We start from the raw sequence: 20215 nt of genomic DNA, 5'->3' as shown, positions 1-20215 counted from the left end.
TATGTGTCTAGAGGTGGTGGATGGGGAGAAGGACAGAGTGGGTTTACTACTTCTCTGGATGAAGCCAGGAAGACTTGTGACCTTCCCAGCAGTTCGACCTTCCTTTTCTGTCCCCTCTTCCCAAGAGATCCACTGGCGCCTCTCCTCTCTGGTGCCAGGCTAGAAGAGTGGGAGGGTAAAGCCCCAGGTCCCTCAGGCATGGTGACTTCTCAGTGCCAGTGGCTGAGAGCTGAAGAGGTGGGGGAAAATGAAGAAGGAAGCCCTGGAGCCAGTATTGGGAAGGGCAGCCTCTGAGAAGGTACGATTGGCATCTTAGTGCAACAAGAGAAGGGCCAGGATTCATTGCCCATCAAGCTGCTATTCCTGGCTGCGCCTCCCTGCCTCCCCCTGGGGATTAGCCTTGCACTGGCTTGGTTCCAGTCACAACACAGACTGGCCCTGTGTCTGCTCACTGTCCCTGGCCTTTGGAGAGTGATGTCTTCTCTGGAGCCAAATGGCCCATTCCTTGAAGGCCCAAGGGACCAGGGGCTCAGTCCACAGCTGCTCTCCTCTAACTCGCTCCACAGTAGGGAAAGGACTTACAAGTCAGGATGCCCAATCAATCCATCAATTAGTAACTGCATCTGGATCCGGTCTCCTACATCTGGCTTTATGTGGGGTCCTCTAAAGCAAGAGATAGGCAAAGGTGGAGATCCACCCTGATCTCCGGTTCTACTCCCCATCCCCAACACTTCCTCCCTCCATCCTCACCATGGAATTGGGCCAAAAGCATTCATGCATAAGAACAATAAGTAGTGGGATGGAATGTGACAGGGGAATCATAGAATCTCAGCATCACGGAGTCCTGGCATTTTAGGATCTTAGAAAAGAGAGGCAGCATGATACAGAGAGCACTGACCTTGGAGTTCAAATTCTAGACCTGGGTTCAAATTCTGGCTCTGTCAATCATTACTTATGTGACTTTGGGCAAAGCCACCTTCTACAGGAAGCTTTTCATGATCCTTCTTCATTTTCATGCCTTTCCTCTGCTGTTTATTTCCCATCTAGCCTATATATAGCTTATTTCATCTTGTCTCAGCCATTACACTGTGACCTTCTTGAGGACAGGGACTAACTATCTTTTGCCTTTCTTTGTATCCCCAGCACTTAGCACATCACTTAGCACATAGTAGGTTCTTAATAAATGCTTATTGAATGATTTATTGAATCCATCTGGACCTCAGTTACCTTATTTGAAAAATAGGGAAATTGGCCTGGATTGCTTCAAAATCTCATATAGCTATAAATCTGTCATTCTATGGCCCTCTGAGGGTAAACTGGTTTGGAGCATCTGGAGACCATGTCAAATGAGGGTCATGAAAAGGAAGTGGGGATATTGAGTCTGAAGAAGAGAATCTTAAAATGTTAGAACCATAGAATCTTAGATCTGGAAGGGATTTCAGAGGGCCCTCAGTTCAACTCCTCCACAAATCACGGGTCAGCCCCAAGGTTGGTGACTCTACTTCCACTTGAAGAACCTCAGACTTCTGCTAGACCTCAGAGGTCACCTCATTTTAAACTTCTATTCAGGGAAGTATCAAGTATAAGATGACATATAAGTACCACAGAAATCCAGAGAAGCTGGAGTAGCTGGAGGTGTTTTTCTAGAGAAGATGAGACTTGAGCAGGACCTTCAAGGATGAGAAACATAGACAGGCCAAAAAGAAGTGGAAGGAATGTAATCAAGGGGGACGTGCCAAGTTGTGGGAAGTGAGATGGGTTTGGTAGGTTTGTAGAATACAAGACTCATAGAATGTTAGCATTTATTCCAACCCCTTTATTTTACAGGGACAGAATGGATTAAGGCACAGGAGGGGAAGGTCCTCAATCAAGGTCACACAGAGAGTTAGGAGAAGAGTCATAATTCTCTGTCCAGTCTTCCATTTTCGAAGTCAGCTCTTCCATACTGGTTCACATGGGGCATAGTGAAAGTCTATCTAGATCGGTTAATTCTGATCAGAAAATGAAGTAGGAAGAAGTTTGAGAATTGGGCAGGAGGATCTTGAATACCAGGTTGGGGACTTTTATTCTATAAATAGTAGGGAGCCATTAAAGGTTTTAGAGATGAGGAGCAGCATGCTTTTAGTCCTAGAATTGGGGAGGACCCTGAGGAGCAAGGTGAGGATTTTGGACTTTCATCATCTAGGCAACAGGGAACCATTAAAGGTTTCTGAACTGGGAAGTGATGACCTGATTCTGTTAAACTTTATCTTCCTCCCCCTCACCCCATCTGCACCCCTTCCCCCATGCTACCATTGCCATGGAAAGAGTTTGCTTCATTGAAGATACTTAAAGTTTTTTTAAGTGAATCAGGGTGGTATTTTGGAAAGTTTATTCTGGTAGGATGGATATTTATTATGTCCTGGGCTTGTCCCAGCTCACATCATACTTAGAGTCTCCTAAAGCTTTGCCTAGGGTTTATCACCCTGGGCCCATCTGGATAGTTTCCCAGAAATAGCATCCTTCCTGTCCCCCCAGGGACATATTGGTATCACCCTGGGTTTTCCAATCAATGACTGTCCATTTCAAGGGAGGATTAATCAAGTGACAGCCCAGCATCTATTGATCAATTATTGATCCATTCCCAGCATGGTCTCGAAATGGGGTCAGGTCCCTGCTTATCAGGAAAGTGAGGATGAAAGAGAGCATCATGTAGAAAGGAAGAGAAAAGGATGAGGCACAACCCCTGCTCTCTGAAGGCTTTCATCTGGGGTGGGGAGACACAGACCCTTCCCTCAGGACTCCTGAGAAAGGAGCCCTGGGAAGGTAGAGACTTAAAGAGACCCTTTTCTGAGGGAGAGACATGGCCCTGCCTCAGGTCAAACCTCCAGGGAATGAGAGAGGCCCCCTGCCCCCCCAATCCAACTCAAGCAACACACACATCTAGAAGACATATAGTGCAATGTACCAAGCAACGCCACAGGATTATGTTGCAGACTGCGCAGAGAGCTATTGAAGGGGCGCCAAGTTCTGGAGTGATTGGAGCAGGCTGGGGAGGTGGCAGTCTCTGAGGACTGTGAGAAGAGGGAGGTCTTCAAGCTGCCTTTTGATTAAAGAAATATGGAGGTGGGGTTGTGCCTTTCTGGGAGCTCAGGGTTCAGGGTGAGTGGGGACCAAATCCGTCCTTTAAGACATGAGGAAACAAATCCAGAGAAGGAAAAAGCATTTGCCCAACACCACACAGATAGGAAGAAACAGCCTGGCTTCAACCTCTGGGCACTTCCTTTATTGTTTACTTGAGGAAAAAACCACATTTTAAATGAATGTAATTATAAATGCGCATCTCATTCACTTTGTTAGGCTAATTGGAAATGGACTGATGTCTTTTATAGTCTCCCCTCCCCCAGAGATTTTGATCACCTTTTCCATTCCACTTCTGCTGAAGGAAGTAGAGGATTGTGGGTGGGGTTATTTCAATGCTCTATTACCTCCAGAGATAAATCGACTTGACCGAGCTCTTTGTTGCATTTTATATCTAATTCATTTTAAAGGTTAAGCGTATTCAAACTCTTAATCCTATTGTATCTTCAATTGACAAACAAGAATTCTGTTCCAACATTAATCTCCCATGTGCCATTCAGCATCTCAAAATATATAGTTCCCACTCAGAAATAACAGTATCTGTGCCTGCCCTGGTCACATCATGTTTGGGGTCTTATGTTTGGGTCTGGGCAGCAAAGGTTGAGAGGAGGAAGATGGTTACAGCAGGGGGCAGGGGAAGGAGCCCTGGTTTTGGAGTCGGAAGAGTTGGGCTCAAATCCAACCAAAGAGGGGCAGCTAGGTGGCGCAGTGGATAAGGCACCGACCCTGGATTCAGGAGGACCTGAGTTCAAATCCAGCCTCAGACCCTTGACACGTACTAGCTGTGTGACCTTGGGCAAGTCACTTAACCCCAATTGCCTCACCAAAAAAAAAAAAAAAAGGATCAAATCCAATCAGAGGACTTGACTGCTTCTTGCCTACTCTAGGCCTCAATTTCTTATTGGTAAAATTAGGAGGTTGGAATAGATAGACTTCTCCCCTTCCTTTCCAACTGGAAATCTATGATCCCAGGATTTTCAGATGGATACCTATGAGCTTGAATATCCAAAGGAAGGTAACAAGTATGGAGAAGGGTCTCAAGTTTATACTGTAGGAGTGTTAGTAGAAAACTCTGAGGGTGTCTAGCTTAAAGAAGAGAACACTTAAGGAAGGGGGATAGTTGTATTTGAAGGGCTATCCTGAAGAAGAGGCATTTAGGTTGTTCTGCAGTGAGTGGAAGTTGCTAAGAGATAAAGTTAGGCTTAATATAAGGAAAAATTTGCTAAGAATTGGAACTATCTGGGAGGGGAGTGGACTGCTTGCAATGTAGTCAGTTTCCCCACACATCCCTACTTGCCACAACATTCTACAACTCGAAATGGTATTCTTCCCCTTCATTGCCTTGTCTCAGGCTAGAGAAAAAAGATCCCTGGATTTCCTGGGATTGGGAGCTGACAGAGCACCTTCCCTAGGGCCTCGTTCTGGGTGAGGTGAGGTGAGAGTTGGTGGAAGAGGAGGGGAAAAAGGAGGAGTCACTGACCCACATTCATCAGAACTAGGAGTGGGGAGGAAGGGCACTCAGCTCCCTGACCTAGTTATTTCAGGCAGGTGTAGCCCAGGACAGAGCAGGCTCCTGGCAGGGGTGCCTAACCTGGAGCCTGGGACAGAGGATTGAAAAAATAAGGCAGGAGCAACCTTTCTCTATATCTTCTGCACTGTTGTGGAATGTAGAGAACATTGGAATTAAAGTTCCAGCCCTGGCTCTGGCACTGACTAGCCGAAAACCCTTGGGCAAATCCCTTGACTGCTCTGGACCTCAGTTTCCCCAGATGTAAAATGAGGGGACTGAACTAAAAAAAAAAATCTAAGTGCCTTTCATAGGATCCTCTGATAATGCTCTGGGCATCAGGGTGGGGAAAGGTAAGAGTTTGGAGCAAACAATTTAAACCACCAGCAAGAGAGCTTTAAATCAGACTTTGGGAAGAATTTCCCTATAGGATAAATCTATGAACACATTATGTAGGAGCAGCAGTTCTTAACCTGGGATCCATGAACATGGGCATTAAAAAAAAAACCCTTAAAACACACACAAGATTACAAAGGAAATCAATTATATTGAAAAATAATGATCAAAATATAAAAAAGGGAACAAGTTCATGGGCCCCTGCTTAGGAAGTCCTGTTTTAAAGGAAAGAGAAAGATTCTTTGGTCCTCTTCCTTGATGATCTGGATAATCTGATCCCCAAATCTTCTTCCTTATCACTTGCCCACTTGGCTTTGAGTATTTACTTGCCCTCTGTAGTCACCCAGACCCAGTCAGCTGCCTCTGACCTGGATTAGGCCTTCGCGTGTGGGAAAATAATAGTACCTGACCACCCTCAACTTCTCCAAGTTCCACATCACTGCCTTCACCTGGCTGTTGTATGGCTCGAGGGCCCGCTTGACCAGGCACTCTGGGCCGTCTGTATTACCTTAACTTAGGACCTGTGCCTGGAAAGTTATAGCGGAGCCTAGAGGCTACCCTGGCATGTAAGATATTGAACAACATTTCCATTGACTAGTAACTTTAACCCCAGGCTGTGTGATGGAGTGGACAAGGAAGTCATGAGGCCTTGGTTCTAGTTTAAAATTTTTCCTTGGCTGAATGTGTGACTCTGGGCAAGGCACTTTATTCTCTGGGCCTCAGTTTCCTTTTCTGTCAGATGAGAAGTTTGAACTGGTTAACAGCTAAGTGACCCTAACTATAATCTAGGGCGGCTAGGTAATGCAATGGATAGAGCTCCAGGCCTGGAGTCAGGAAGACCTGAGTTCAAATCTGGCCTCAGACACTTACTAGCCATGTGACCCTGGGCAAGTCACTTAACTCTATTTGCCTTAGTGTCCTCATATGTAAAGTGAGCTGGAATAAGAAATGGCAAACCACTCCAGTATCTTCACCAAGAAAGCCCCAAATGGGGTCATGAAGAGTCAGACACAATTGAAAGGACTCAACAAGCAATAAAGTATAATCTAGTTTACGTAGCATCAGAATCTAGAATTCTTGCTATTTTAGAGCAAGAATAGTTGTATAAGAGATATGACCAGGCTCTCCTAGGCCCTAGCTCTAGGGGGGCCTCACTGCTGCTCCCTTATGCCAGAGCCTATGCCAACCCAGTGGAGAGAGCTGGGCCTGGCCGCTCTCCCACCACCACCTTCTGCGGAGGCTGATAACATAATTAGCACCGGGCCCAGAGCCACTCACGGCCAAGGGAAGCATTTCCAAGGGCCTGCTTTATCTGAAGAGCAGCCTGTTTTCCCCCAGCCCCCTCAACCGCAGGGCCCCTGATTCCCAGGAGGAAAAACAGGGAGCAAATCACAGACTGAGATCTGAAAGGCACTTGAAAGTCTAGAACCTAGGGTCTGGAGGGAGCCTCAGGACAGAATATAGCATGTCAGAGCCAGATAAGACCTTAGAATGTATGCGGATATAATAATAACTAAAATTTCTATAGTTTTTTAAGCTTTTCAAAAAGGATGAGTTTTCACAGAATTGCAGGATCTTGGGGTTGGAAGGGATGTCAAAGACCATCTAGACTAGTCCAGATCTCCCAAACAAAGCTTGCTGTAATATATTTGACACGTCACTTATGCAGTCTTAAGGTTGAAAATCTCCATCATAGGGAAAACTCACTACCTACTGAGGCAACCCATTCCGAGTCAGTAAACATTTATCAAGCACCTGCTATGTGTGAAGCATTGTGCTAAATGTTGGGGCTATGAAGAAAGACCAAAAAAAAAAAAAAAAAAAAAAAAAAACCATCCCTGATCTCAAGCAGGAGCTCAAAGTCTAAGGGGTGGGGGTGGGGGTGGGGGGGACAACGTGCAAACAACATATGTACAAACAAGATGCAGGCAGGATAAATTGGAGGTAATCAACAGAGGCAAGGGGCAGGTATTAAGGGGCGGTTGCATGAATTTTTTAAAGTAATAAACATTTTTATTTATAGCTTGGGGTTCCAATTTTTATCCTTCATTCCCTCCTTCCCCTCCCCCTTCCCTGTAGTGGTAAGCAATCAGATATAGGTTATACGTGTATGATTATGTAAAAGATGACCAGATTAGTCATTTCGTACAAGAAAACTTGATTAAAAGAAAATAAATGAAAGAAAGTGAAAAATAGCATGCTTCAACCTGTGTTCCATCAATATCAGTTCTTTCTTTGGAGGTGGATAATATATTTCATCAATAGTCTTTTGGAATTGTCATGGATCATTGTATTGTTGAGAATAGTTAAGTCTTTCACAGTTCTTCATCAAACAATATTGCGGTCTCTGTGCACAATGTTCTTTTGGTTCTGCTCACTTCACTATGCATCAGTTCATACAAGTCTTTCCAGGCCTTTCTGAAATCATCTTGCTTTTCATTTCTTATAGCACAATAATATTCCATCACCATCATATACCACAACTTATTTAGCCATTCCCCAAATGATGAGCATTTCTTTGATGTCCAATTCTTAGCCACCACAGAAAGAGCTGCTAGAAATATTTTTGTACAAATAAGTCTTTTTTTCTCTTTTGGGGGATGTCTTGGGGATATAAACCTAACAGTGGTATTGCTGGATCAAAGGGTATACACGGTTCTATAGCCCTTTGGGCATAGTCCAAATGATGCGTGAATTTTAAAGAATCATTTTGTTACATTAAATCCAACCCCGCCTCTCGAACAGATCTATGAAATAGCTTGTCTTTTGCAGGTGAGGAAACTGAGACTCAGAGAAATTAAGTCATTGGCCGAAGGTCAGTTTTTGGGGGGTAGAGCTAGGATTTTTCTGATAGGCCAGGTTTTTCCGACTCCCAAGTCCAGTATGTCACCCGTTCCACAGTGGGCCTCAAAACATGGAGTGTAGAATGTCTTTGAGCTCACAGAATGTAAGAATTGGGAGGGGCTCCTGAAACCATCTGGCTCCAGACACCTTATTTTATTTTATTTTTTAAAAATTCTTCATTTTGATTTGTTATGGTTTTTCTGAATTAGTTTATTCATGGCAAATATTAATTTCAAGTTTTGATATTGCTACCTATGTCCAGTTGCTCATACACAGAAACAAGATCTGTGTTTACCATCACTCTAGACCCCAAGAAAAGGTAGAAACCAAGGCAATGTTTTGGTTTGGACCCACTCAGAGAAATGATTGCAAACCCCAACTGAGACCAACTGAGGCACAGAGAGGGCAAAGGACTTACCTAATGCCACAATAAACCTAGCAGTGGAACCTCAAGGCAGGGGCGGTTTCTGCCACCTCACAGTAGTGTGGATAAGAGGGGGATTCCTGAGGGCGACATCTGTTTCTCTGTCTTTTGTCTGGCTCCCTGAGGGTCCCCATGTTCAGAACTTCTGAATATAGTCTGCTGACCTGCAAGGTAGGGGTGAATATATGAGAAGAGCATTCCCCAGCTTCAGCCCATGACAGATGAATGCTCTTCACAAGCTCTCCAGGGCAGGGGGTGGGGCACAAGAAGGAACAAACAGGTGTCTTTCCTTTGGAGAAGACTGATGTCAAGTCAATCAAAAGAGTGTTATCAAAGTGAAAAGCCTGGAGCTATACAGGGGAAGCAGCCCTGGGCTGGGCATCAGAAAACCTAGGTTCAGATATTAGTCCTATCCTTGACTTATGTGGTATGCAGCCCTTGGGCAATCACTCTTTTCTCTTTTGAGCCTATTTCCTCATCTCTAAAATGGGCATAATAATGCTTTCTTTCAATACCCATTGAGACAGAGACAAAGAGAGACAGAGACACGGAGGCAGAGACACAGAGACAAGACACAGAGATAGAGGGAGAGAGGGAGGGAGGGAGGGAGAGAGAGACAGATATAGAGAGACAGACAGACAGAGACACAGAGGCAGAGACACAGAGACAGACACAGAGATAGAGGGAGAGAGGGAGGGAGGGAAAGAGAGAGACAGATATAGAGAGACAGACAGAGACGCAGAGACAGAGAGAGAGGGAGGGAGGGGGAGGGGGAGAAGGGGAGGGAGGGAGGGAGAGAGACAGAGACACCGAGACATAGAGAGACACATAGACCAAGAGAGAGGGAGGGAGAGGGAGAGAGAGAGAGAAGAGAAGAGAAACTGAGGCTCAGAGAGGTTTTTGCCAGAGCTTACATAGCTAGTGTCAGATCCACGAGTTAACTCAATTCTTCTGACTCCAAATCCCATGCCTGTGCACATGCTATGAATTGTGTGGTTGTTTTTTTTTTTTTTAGTTTATTTTCTTTTTTATCCTAAGTTGGCTGGCTACAGCTTTTATGCCACAGGATGCAAAGAACCGAAGGAATCACGCAAAGGTCCTTTTAGCCATCCCCAGGCCCCTCATCCTGCTTCACCAAAAAGATGGACAGAGGATCGATTTTCTTTTCCAAGACCTCCAGGGAATTAGTCAACCAGCAGCCTTGATTGATGTTGACTGAGCTCCTGCTGGGGAGGCAGTATGGTATATCCTGACTCGGCCAGCAGGTGGGGGGTGAGGGGTGGGGGGTTGGGGGGAGGTAAAGGAGCCTGGCTCCTCATAGCAGCTTGGCCACTAACATGATCTGTAACTTTGGGTAAATCACTCCACTTCTCTGACATTTGTTTCATCACAACCATAAGAACAGAGCCCATTTCTACTTCAGCTTACAAACCTCCACAAAACGACTCTGTGCGGTGATGGTGACAATCCAGAATTCTCATCCTTGTGTGACAGGGAAGAGTCAGAGAATTCACCTGCCCAAGGTCACCCAGCTAGGTTGGGCTCTTGATCCCACAGTGAGAATGAATGGGGAAAGGACTCTGCAAAGAGTCTAGTAATACAAGAATGAGAAGGATAGTTGCGTGCCCCATTCATCCACCCTCACCAAGAGCTTCCTAAGAGCTGGGCTCTCAGTTGACAGCACCATGAATTCTCCATTGGGGTCACTGTGAAATCAAGGAGACAAGGAGCTCTACACCTGAGGGCAGAGGTCTGCTGGGGATTTGGAACAAACACAAATTTAGAACAAGAGGCTGGTCATGTTGGACCTCCCCAGAAAGATATGTCTGGCTCGTTGGTTGCCAGTTAGGCAGTAGCCTGGGACAGTGGAACAAGCTTGGATCTAGAGTCATAGGACCTGGGTTCAAATCTCACCTCTAGTGCTAACTGGCTGTGTGACTGTGGACAAACCATTGAACCTCTCTGAATCTTGGCTTACTCATCTATAAAATGGTGGGGTTGGACTAGATGGCTCCTGAGGTTCCTGCCATTAAGGATCCAGTCATCTACAGTCCTCAATATTAAGAATCTGCTTTGTAAGGGATTACATGGTGGCAGTCATGGAAGGCTTCCTGCAGGAGGGGGCATGACATAGTCGTGTATTGGAAAGAACAGTGAACTTAGAACCTGTTGTTGTTTGCTGTTATTGTTGTTGTTGTTAAGTCGTGTCCCACTCCCCGTGACCCCATTTGGGGTTTTTTTTGACAAAGATACTGGAGTGGTTTGCCATTGCCTTCTCCAGCTCAGAGAGAAGAGCCCAAAGACCGAGGTCTAAATCCTGGCTCCTTTAGATCTGTGACTGTGTGTTCCTGGACAAGTCCTTTCCCCATCTTGGGTCCTGTTTCCTCAGGTGTAAGATGAAGTTATTGAGCTGTGTGATCTCCTAAGACTCATTCCATGATTTGTGATCACACCCCCCCTCCCGCCCCCTGTCCCCAAGGCAATGGGAAGGTCCTTCCTCTTACTCCAAAGACTTCCAGCCTCTACAGGTGCTTGCTCCCCACGACCCCCCTGCCACCCTCTTCTAGCCTCCCGACCCAAGACCTTTAAGGGTATTTCTCCCCCTCTCCTCCTCTCTTCCTCCACTGGACATGAAGTTTTAGAGGGGAAGCCGACACTCACCCTTCTGTGCTCCCATGAACACTTACATGGGTGCAAGCTGACGCCCTCACACTCTCACACGCAGGTGCCTGCACAATACAGGCACACTCCTCATACATACACTGACAAAACCCCAGAGGTTTCCACGTGCACAGACCTCCCCAGCCCACTCGACCTTCCAGGGTGCCACACGTTTCCTCAAGTGCACATCCCCTTGGACAGATGTGCATTCGTTCACACTCACATCTGCTCACTGGGAGACGTCCCCCCTCCCCCTTCCCCCTTTGTTTTCCCCTGTGGAGTCTTTGCTTCCCCCTCCCCCACCAGGCCGGGCTGGTGGGTGACTTGGGCCCGTAGGAGTGTGTGTATTTGTGTGAGTGAGTATGGGTTGTTGGGTTTTTTATTTTTTTGTGGTGGTGGGGGGTGGGGGTTGGCCGCTCTCCAGACTTCAGCAATTGCCTGGCATCTCTACCCACTGCTGGCTGGGTAGGCAACTCTCTGTCTCTGTCTCAGTCTCTGTCTTTCTCCCCTCTCTCCCCCTCCCTAGTTTTTCTTCCCCACCTCTCATTGCTCCCCTTTCTGTTTCTTTGCTCAGGCCCCCCTCTGACTGTGACTCGCTCCTTCCTTCCTTTCCTCCCCTCTCTCTCCCTGGGTTTCTTGGGATCAGCCTCAGAGGGCTCCCGCTGCCTGGGGGCGGGTTTGGGGGGGAGGGAGGAGAAGGAGGAAGCTCTGGGGCCTCAGGGGGAGCAGAGAGATGGAGACCAGGCATCTAGGGGCTGGGGGCTGCGCAGTGGGCAGAGGTGAGGGGGTGCCTGGGCCGGCGCAGCCTTTGGGGAGGGGAGCTTTTCGACAGATGGCTAGTTAGCTGGACTGAGGGCCAGACAGAGGCTGTAGGACAGCCGGACAGCCAGCCAGCCGGCTGGCCGGCCTGCCGGGCGAAGTCCCCTTGGCTGTATTATGTTGGCCAGTGATCCCTTAATGATTTCATTCCTGCCTTCTCTGCTGCCTCCTCTCACGCTGTTTTCTCTCCTTCATGTGTGTATGTCTCTCTCTCTCTCTCTCTCTCTCTCTCTCTCTCTCTCTCTCTCTCTCTGCCTCCCTCCTGCTTGGCCTCCTCCCCCCCACCACTTCACCGCCCGCCCCCCTTCACCGCCTGCCTCTCCGGCCCCCCACCCCAACCACTACCTCCACCCCTTCCAGATCTTCCTCCTCCTCCTCCTCCCAGCTCGGCCCCTGGTCCTGGCGAGGCTGCCGCACGGTGCCCCTCGATGCTTTCCGAACCCGCTGCCTCTGTGACCGCCTGTCCACCTTCGCCATCTTAGCCCAGCTCAGCGCTGACGGGGTAAGTCCTGGGGAGACCCAGGGAGAGGGAGAGGAAGAGGGAGAAAGGGGAGAGAGAGAGAGGGTGAGAAGAAGGAGAGAGGGCGAGGAGAGGGAGAGGGAGGAAGAGAGAGGGAACGGGAGGCAGGGAGGGAGAGAGATGCTCAAAGACACACAGGCGTACCATACATCTAGACTTGTACTGAGAGAGAGAGAGAGAGAGAGAGAGAGAGAGAGAGAGAGAGAGAGAGAGAGAGAGAGAGAGGAAGGAGAGTGTTAGGGTGGGGGGGATGGGGAAAAAGAGGGAGACAGAAAGACAAGACAAGACGGGAAAGCTTCCCCAATGACATTGAAAGCCATAGATAGAAGGCGTCAGGTGCCTGCTGCTGCCTCTGCTTCTGCCTCTCTCCCTGCCTTGGAGCCAGGGGACCAGGGGACCCGGAGGGAACTGGGGGAGGGGACCAGGGGCTTGTTCAGGGACCCTCTGGGTGGCCGCTGCCCAGCCAGGAAAGGCAAGCAGCGGCTGAGCTGAGAAGCTCCGGTCAGAAGTGACTTAACGGGATGTTCCAATAGCTGCACATCTCGGGCCGGGAATGGAAAAGGAAGGGAGGGAGAGCAGGAGGTGTCAGGCAAGAGATTTGGTGTCCGGGGTTGTCCAATGCCTGGCTCTGGGAGCACCCCACAGGAGGATTGGGTCCCACTGAACCTGGGGCAGCCTCCATCACTCTCACCCCATCCTCCCCCCACCCCTCCGGGCTTACTTGGTCCTCCCGTTTCTTTCCCTGAATGTCTCCTTCCCTCCTTCAAAGAAATCTAGGGACTGAGTGGGGAAGGGTATCTTAGCCATGGGAGTTCTATTCTGGGATCTCATGGTGGGGTTGGGGAAAGAGCAAGAGTTTTGGCTAGCTAGGTCTGTCAGAAAGTTGCTGTTCTTAGACTTTAGACCTGAGAATAGAGCAGAGGAAGCTGGGAGCTGAGTGTTCTGGGGAGACTAGAAGAGTGAGCTGTGGAGTCATGGGCATGGGAGGGGGTACTGAGGTACCCAGGCTCTGGGAAAGGGGATTAAGGGTTTTGAAAATCTTGGAAGGGGTTTGGGTGGGGCTGAGGTGGATCTGGCACTGAGGATCTAGGGGAGAGCTTGGAAGTATATGGGAACTAAAGGGAGAATGAGTGAATCAGAATCTGGGAGAGAAAGGTGAGGTCCTGGGGGAGTGGGGAGTGTCAGGGGAATGGAGGAGCTTGGGTGTCTGAATTGGGGAGCTCCTGGTCATTGAGAATGAGAAGGGAAAGCTGAGAGGGTGGGAGGGCGGGGGCCCAGAACCCAGGAGGGGTAACTGAGGGTGATGGGGCCTGCAGGGGACAGTTCTGAGAGGACTCTGAGGACCTGGGAGGAAGCTGAATGGCCTGGCGATCAGAGAGGAAAGGATACGGGTCTCAGAGAGGTAGATGTGGGCTTTAGAGACCAGAGAGGGAAAGTTTAGGGATTTGAGGGACTTATTGGGGAAGCCAAGAGGTCTTGAAGACTAGAAGGTAGGAAAGAGGATAAAGGCCTCAGAAAAAGGACTGAAGAAGGCCAGAATGTGGGACAGGGAGCTGGGGGTGGAGTCTGAAGGTCTGGGATGGGGCGGGGGGACCTGAAGAGGCTTGGCATACGAGCCATAGAGGACACCAGGCTTACCTGGCTGAATGGCAAAGGTGGGCAGAGATCTTGGGGACTGGTGAAAGGGGCTGAGACTTCCTGTTTTCTCTACTTACCTAGGATGTCTGAGGCCTAAACCTTGGGGGTAAGAGACGGAGAGGAGAGGGTTGAGGGAGGGACGTGGTTGGGGGAGGGGGGGAGGGTTGTTCCTAGAACAGCATCCTTCCTCCCCTCTCTCCCCTCAGGCTCTGGCTGTCTGTAAGGTGGGTCTCAATGCCCTTGTCAGGGGAGCCTTAGAGCCTCTAAGAGCCCGGTCAGTTCAGCCCTGTTAGCCACAAGTATGCTGTCTGGGCTCTGCCTTGGGGTTCCCAGGGAACTGGGGCAGAGCTGTTCTAGTCAAGTCAATCAGGCCCATAGGAAAAAGGGAGGACCAGGCATTGGAGTGATTAACTTGACCAGGAGAAGCAAGAACACAAGACAAGGGCTGGAGGTACTTTGTTAGCTTTTCTGGTATGTGAGTTATTATTATTATTAATTATTACTATTGCTATTATTATCATCACCATCAGGGGCAATGGCTTCAATAAAAAACTCAGTGCATTTGGGGGGGCCTTCGGTTGTCCATGGGAACTTCAGTGGCTCCAGGGTACCTAGGAGGGATAGGATAGAATTCACTGAGATAGAACAGGCCAGCAACCCCACCCCATGCATCACTCCCTACCTTACAGAACTGTTGTAAAGGAATCTCTCAGCAAACCTTAAAGTGCCTTAAAGATAGAAACTATTACTCTTTTCATCATAGATTTACTTCTACTGAGAAGTAAACCTATGATGAAAAGATAAGCCCAGGGACAGGGCTTATCCCAGCCATCTACTCCCCACTAATTTCCTCCTAGGTCAAAGATTCCCTTTCTCAGGGAATCTAGGCCAGTTTGGGGATCCATCACTACCAGGAATTATTGCAGTCCTATGGCCTCATCTCTCAATGTCTAAACAGGCAGAGCCTGTGCATCCAGAATATTGCTGGGGAAGAAGAGAAATGAGCCCTAGTCTGAGAAGAGAGAGACATAAAGCCCCTGTCCTCAGGTAGCCCCTAGTCTGAAGTAAAAACAGGGACCTATATGTGGAATTGGCACCCATCTATCTGGTAGCAAAGCAATTATAAAATTAAATCCAGTTAACTCAAAGGGGCCTCCATCTTTCCTTCTGTAAAATGGGAGTGGGACTAAATGACTCTGTAAGGTTTTTCCTCAGTGTGGTAGTCTATGGAATTTCTGTTCTGATGAAATTAGAAAATATTTACTAACTATATTTAAAATACATGGTTAGTCAGGAGTGTCTTAAGGTGAGTGGTTGAGGGAAGTTCCCCTGGCAGATGACAGTGAAGTGGGTTTGATCCAAGAAGACCGCCTGAAGGAGGTGGTTTGGTATCTCTAGTCACCACAGGAAGGGAAAGGGGTCAAGATTCCACAGTGGCTATTGGTTCTTCCCTTTGAGTTTAGTCATAGGCTCCGAGACAGAAGGAATCAGAACCCAAATCCATTTAGAGATAGAAGGGGATAAATCAACTCATTTTAGAAATGAGGAAACTTGGCAGGGGAGGGGGAAATCCCCCAAGAGCACCCCACTAGTGAGTCATTTGGTCAACAAGTATTCATTAAATGCTTACCCTGTGCCAACCAATGTGCCCGCCCTCAGTGAATTTATAGTCTAATGGGGGAAGACAACACATCCTAAGAGTTAAGGTGGGGTGGGAAGGGGAAGAAGGTACCCTTGTGGGTGCTCAGTGGCCAAGTCTGGGAGAGTCGGGGTTAAAACTGGGAAAAGAGAGGAGGAGTAAACACAATTGTCCTAGTCACTTCCTCAGAATGGAAGTTCCATTCACCAGTGGGAGAAGGGGACCTCAAAAGCAGAGGGATCTTCTAGGGCAAAGAGGCCACAGGGGTTAAGAAGGTCTGGGGGCAGCTAGGTGGCGCAGTGGTTAAAGCACTGGACTTGGATTCAGGAGGTCCTGAGTTCAAATTTGACCTCAAACACTTGACACTTACTAGCTCTGTGACCCTGGGCAAGTCACTTAACCCCAACTGCCTCACAAAAAAAAAAAAAGAAAGAAAAGAAGAGGGTCTGGTCAGACGTCGAGGTCAGAGTTCTTTTCACTATAACACAATGTAATGTGACCCAAGGCACTGCCTCTAAGACAAGGGGAGGGAGTATCCACAGCCAATACAGAGTGGATTTCTCCCTGGTCTAGGATGAATTAGAATATCTTCAAATCATAGAACTACAAGTGTTTGGTATACTTTAAAGTACTTTATAATTTTGCCATGTTATAATAATAATAATAATAATAATAATAATTATTATTATTATTATTATTATAGGTGGTGGTAATAGTATTATATCCAGCCATTTCATGTTATATAGATGAGAAACTGAGGTCCAGAGAGGGGGGTAACAAAGTCATCCAACCATCAGTGTCAGAGCTCAGACTCTGGACTCGAAGCCAGGACTTATGGCCCCCAGGCCGGTGCTTTATCCCCTCTCCCAACAACACTAGGAATTTAGGTCGGATGGGAAGGAGGATGGATAATGAAGGTGACACCATGCCGGAGTAGGGAGTATGTGGATAGCTTGCCAAGAAACAGATCTTTGCAACACAATCTGGTATTGGAGGAAACTGCCTGTTGGCGTTGGGGAAGGGATTGGGACTAGGTTTGAGAATGTAAGACTTGTTACTCTTCTCAAGGTACTTCCCTCTCCTTCACTCCTTCCAGCATCTTTTGGAAGGAAAAATAACTGGAGTTATTCTTCCCCTGGGACTAGAACCAACAAAGACTGGAACCCAGGTCTCCCCACTTGGAGGCAATGGAATTTCCTAATTACTCTGCTAAGTGAGATAGCACAGGGATGTTGAGGAAAGATCACTGTAATTTTTTTCTTAATTGTCAATTAACAAGCTTTTATTTTCTCTTCTAATTCCCCTTCTACTTCTTCCACCCAATGGAAAAAGAAAAAGAAAAAAAAATCCTTGAATAAATACGTATGGTCAAGAATGTCCAAAAATATATGTCTAATTCTGTACCTTAAGTCTGAAACCTCTCTGGTGGTTGACTGTATTTCAGATCAGAAGTTCTGGATTCTAATCCCAGACCAGATATTTCCTACCTTTGTGACTCAGTTTCCTCATCTGTAAAATAAGACACTAGGTGACCCCTCCAGATACTTCCAGCTCCAAATCCACTGAATCCAACTTTTATTGCTGCGGGCTCTGCCTCCTTTTACCTCTATTGCCTCCCAGAGATCCCAGAGCCCAGATCATAGGACCTAAAGATGGAACAGAGGTTTTTCCATTTTGTTCTAGTGGGGAGTCATTTTGTGTATGGATTGAACTAGACGGCTACTGAGTTTCCTTCCAAATCTGAAATTTTGTAGCTTTGGTTTTTTTTTTGTTTGTTTGTTTTTTGTTTTTTTGTTGTGGTTTTTTTGGTTTTTTGCAAGGCAGTAGTGGTTAAGTGACTTGCCCAGGGTCGCACAACTAGTAAGTGTCAAGTGTCTGAGGCCGGATTTGAACTCAGGTCCTCCTGAATCCAGGTCCGGTGCTTTATCCACTGCGCCACCTAGCTGCCCCAATTTTGTAGCTTTGTGAAACCCTAGAGATCATTTTAGCCTGCCTCCTTCACTTTACAGGTTGGGAAACTAAAATCTGAGGGGTAATCTAATTTACCAAGAGTCACTCTATTAGTAAATCCAACTGGGACCGGAAGTGAGGTTCTCTGTCTCCAAATTCAGGGAGTCCATCTGGCCTCCCCAGTCACTGCTCTGCCTGGCTGAGGATTGAAACTTATAGAAAGCAATCAGGGTGAGTTAGGGTTGGAATGAATGGGTCAAACTCCAAGTAACGTAGGGTTTTGGAGAAGGAAGAGATCTCTCTAGCTGGAGCATTCTGGAAAAGCTTTCTGGGAGACTGAGGATGGTCCAGAACAAGACTCCTCACTGATTCTCTGGGAATCTGCCTTGATGCTCAGGCATGTAGGGCAGCCTGTGGGGTAACTTCCCAAAGCAATCTCCCTAGGAAACATCCTGGGGACCCTTCTCAGTACAACACTGTTAAGTTACCCCCCCCCATGCCCCAGAGCCCTGCCCAAGGCAGGCCTGAGATTCTGTGCCACCCCTATCCCCAAACCCCTGAACTGTCTTGGTTTCTTTTCTAGAACTATGGAAAGTCTTTTTTTGGACATACTTCCCATCAAGTATAATCCAACAAAAATGCATTAAAGACTTCCCGGGTGCAAAGCCCTGGGCTCAGCACTGGGAAAGTTAGAAGGTTCAAATAAAACTCAATGCTTACCCTCTTTGAAGCTTCAGGGCTATCAGGACTACAGGACACAAACACAGATAACGCTAATTCTCCGTGTTACCTGATAAATGCATTAGCGACCTGCAAACAAACTGCTACATGAGGTCAGAGAGAAAGGTGGTATTTGCGGGGCGGGGGAATGAGAGAGGTGGAGAAAAGATCAGAGAAAGTTTCCTAGAGATGGTATTTGAGTTGGATTTTAAAGGAGAGGGAAGCAGCAGGGTGCATCAGTAACTAGATCATGGGACCTGGAGGCAGAAAGACCAAACTTTGAAATCTGCTTCAGACTCTCCCTAAACTATGGGATGGTGAGCAAGTCCCTTAACTCTGTTAGCCTCATCTGTAATGTAAAATGGGATTAATAACAGTACACACCTCACAGAGCTATTGTTCTTTGCAGCCTTTAAGGGGGTACACACACACACACACACACACACAAAGAGTCTTAGTGAAGTTTTAAGCTTTCATAGCTCACATATACATATGGGATATTCTAAAAGTCATATACATATATGCATACATGTACATATATATAGTCATATCACATATGTGTTAGCTATTCATATTCAGTGGGAGAGAAGACATTCCAGGCATGAGAAATGAGAAGAAACAGTTTGAGAGATTAAAACAGGGCTTGCTCCCATACTGTCAGAATCCAATGACTGACTTTGGCTTGAGATAGGGGGCATATTCCCAAGTGTCCCACTTCCTGTAAGTTCCTCGTGAGTATTATTTATTTACTGTTTGTTAACTAGTTTTTTTTGTTTGTTTGTTTGTTTTTAGTATAGGTTTGTAACATCATTGCCAGTATGCTATCAAGAAGGGAAGGAATGAGAAGGCAAGGGGAGGAATGGCTTTGGCATGGGGCAGCTAAGTGGCATAGTGGATAGGATGCTGGACATAGAGTCAGGAAGAACTGAGTTCAAATCTGATCTCAGATATTCACTAGCTGTGTGACCCTGGGCAAGTCACTTAACCCTGTTTGCCTCAGTTTCCTCATGTGTAAAATGAGCTGGAGAAGGAAATGGCAAACCACTCCAGCATCTTTGCCAAGAAAACCCCCAATGGGGTCATGAAGAGGCAGACATGAGTGAAAATGACTAAACAACAACAACAAAAGATTCTGGAGCGAAGGGACGTGACATGGGCTGATTCAGCGAGTAGCAAAGCGATGTCCCCATCATGGGAGGGATGACCACTTGTTGAGATGCTCTAGCACAAGGCTCCTTAACCTGAGATCTGTAAAAATATTTTAAAAAGTTTTTTGATAATGATATTTCAGTGTAGTGGCTTCCCTTTGTCATCCCATGTATTTCATGTCATGCCTTATCTAAGTCCCTGCTTCTGAGGCTCCACACAAGGGTTTCATGACACACACACAGACAAGGTTAAAGAGCCCTGACCTAACCCAACACCCTCATTGGACTGGGGAGGAAATGGGCCCCAGGGGAAAAAGCGCTTGCCTCAGGTCCCCAAGCTTTTAAATGGCAAAATTAGGATTGGAACCTAACTCCCCCACCCCCACCCCCGCCCCCGCCCCCAGCCCAGGGCCAGTGCTCTTCTCACTCTGGGGAAATAGGATTGGAGCAGATCCTCCAGGTCTGGCTTTTGCCTGAGCAGGCCGGGGGTTGCTCGAGATGCGAGGGCTAAAATAAGAAAGCAGAGAAAAGGTAGGGCTAGCCAGAGCCTGCAGGTGGCCGGCCCAATTCTCTGGGCCCAGCAGGGGCTGACAAGAAAAGAGGCCGCCGCAGATGAAGGCAGGCTGAACTCTGTCTGGACTCCCGCTTAGCCTGGTGGCCTGGCCTCCTTTCCTAATTGGATGTGGTTTCCACAGGTGATTTTAGAGAGACAGACCCAGCATGGACGCGGTGGACAGTCAAGAGCCCAAGGCCTGGCACCAGGGGACCAGGTTCAAATACCATCCCCGTCACAGACAACCGGTGCTGCCTGGGACAGATCATTAAATCT

At 47.4% G+C, this 20215-nt stretch overlaps 1 protein-coding gene across 7 annotated transcripts in view; it reads left to right on the top strand.

Annotated features, from left to right (window-relative positions):
• Nucleotides 1–20215, top strand: part of ADGRB1 (adhesion G protein-coupled receptor B1) — a 270194-nt gene that overhangs the window by 159492 nt on the left and 90487 nt on the right. For all 7 annotated transcript variants that reach the window (XM_044005365.1, XM_044005341.1, XM_044005356.1 and 4 more), the window contains exon 18: nt 12132–12273. In XM_044005365.1, coding sequence (XP_043861300.1) covers nt 12132–12273 — 142 coding nt within the window. The remainder of the gene's footprint in view (nt 1–12131; nt 12274–20215) is intronic.

The sequence above is a fragment of the Dromiciops gliroides genome, chromosome 1, assembly GCF_019393635.1.
Source record: "Dromiciops gliroides isolate mDroGli1 chromosome 1, mDroGli1.pri, whole genome shotgun sequence".
Classification (NCBI taxonomy): Eukaryota; Metazoa; Chordata; class Mammalia; order Microbiotheria; family Microbiotheriidae; genus Dromiciops; species Dromiciops gliroides.
Note: the sequence above shows the minus strand (reverse complement) of the source record. Positions and strands in the feature narration are given on the sequence as shown.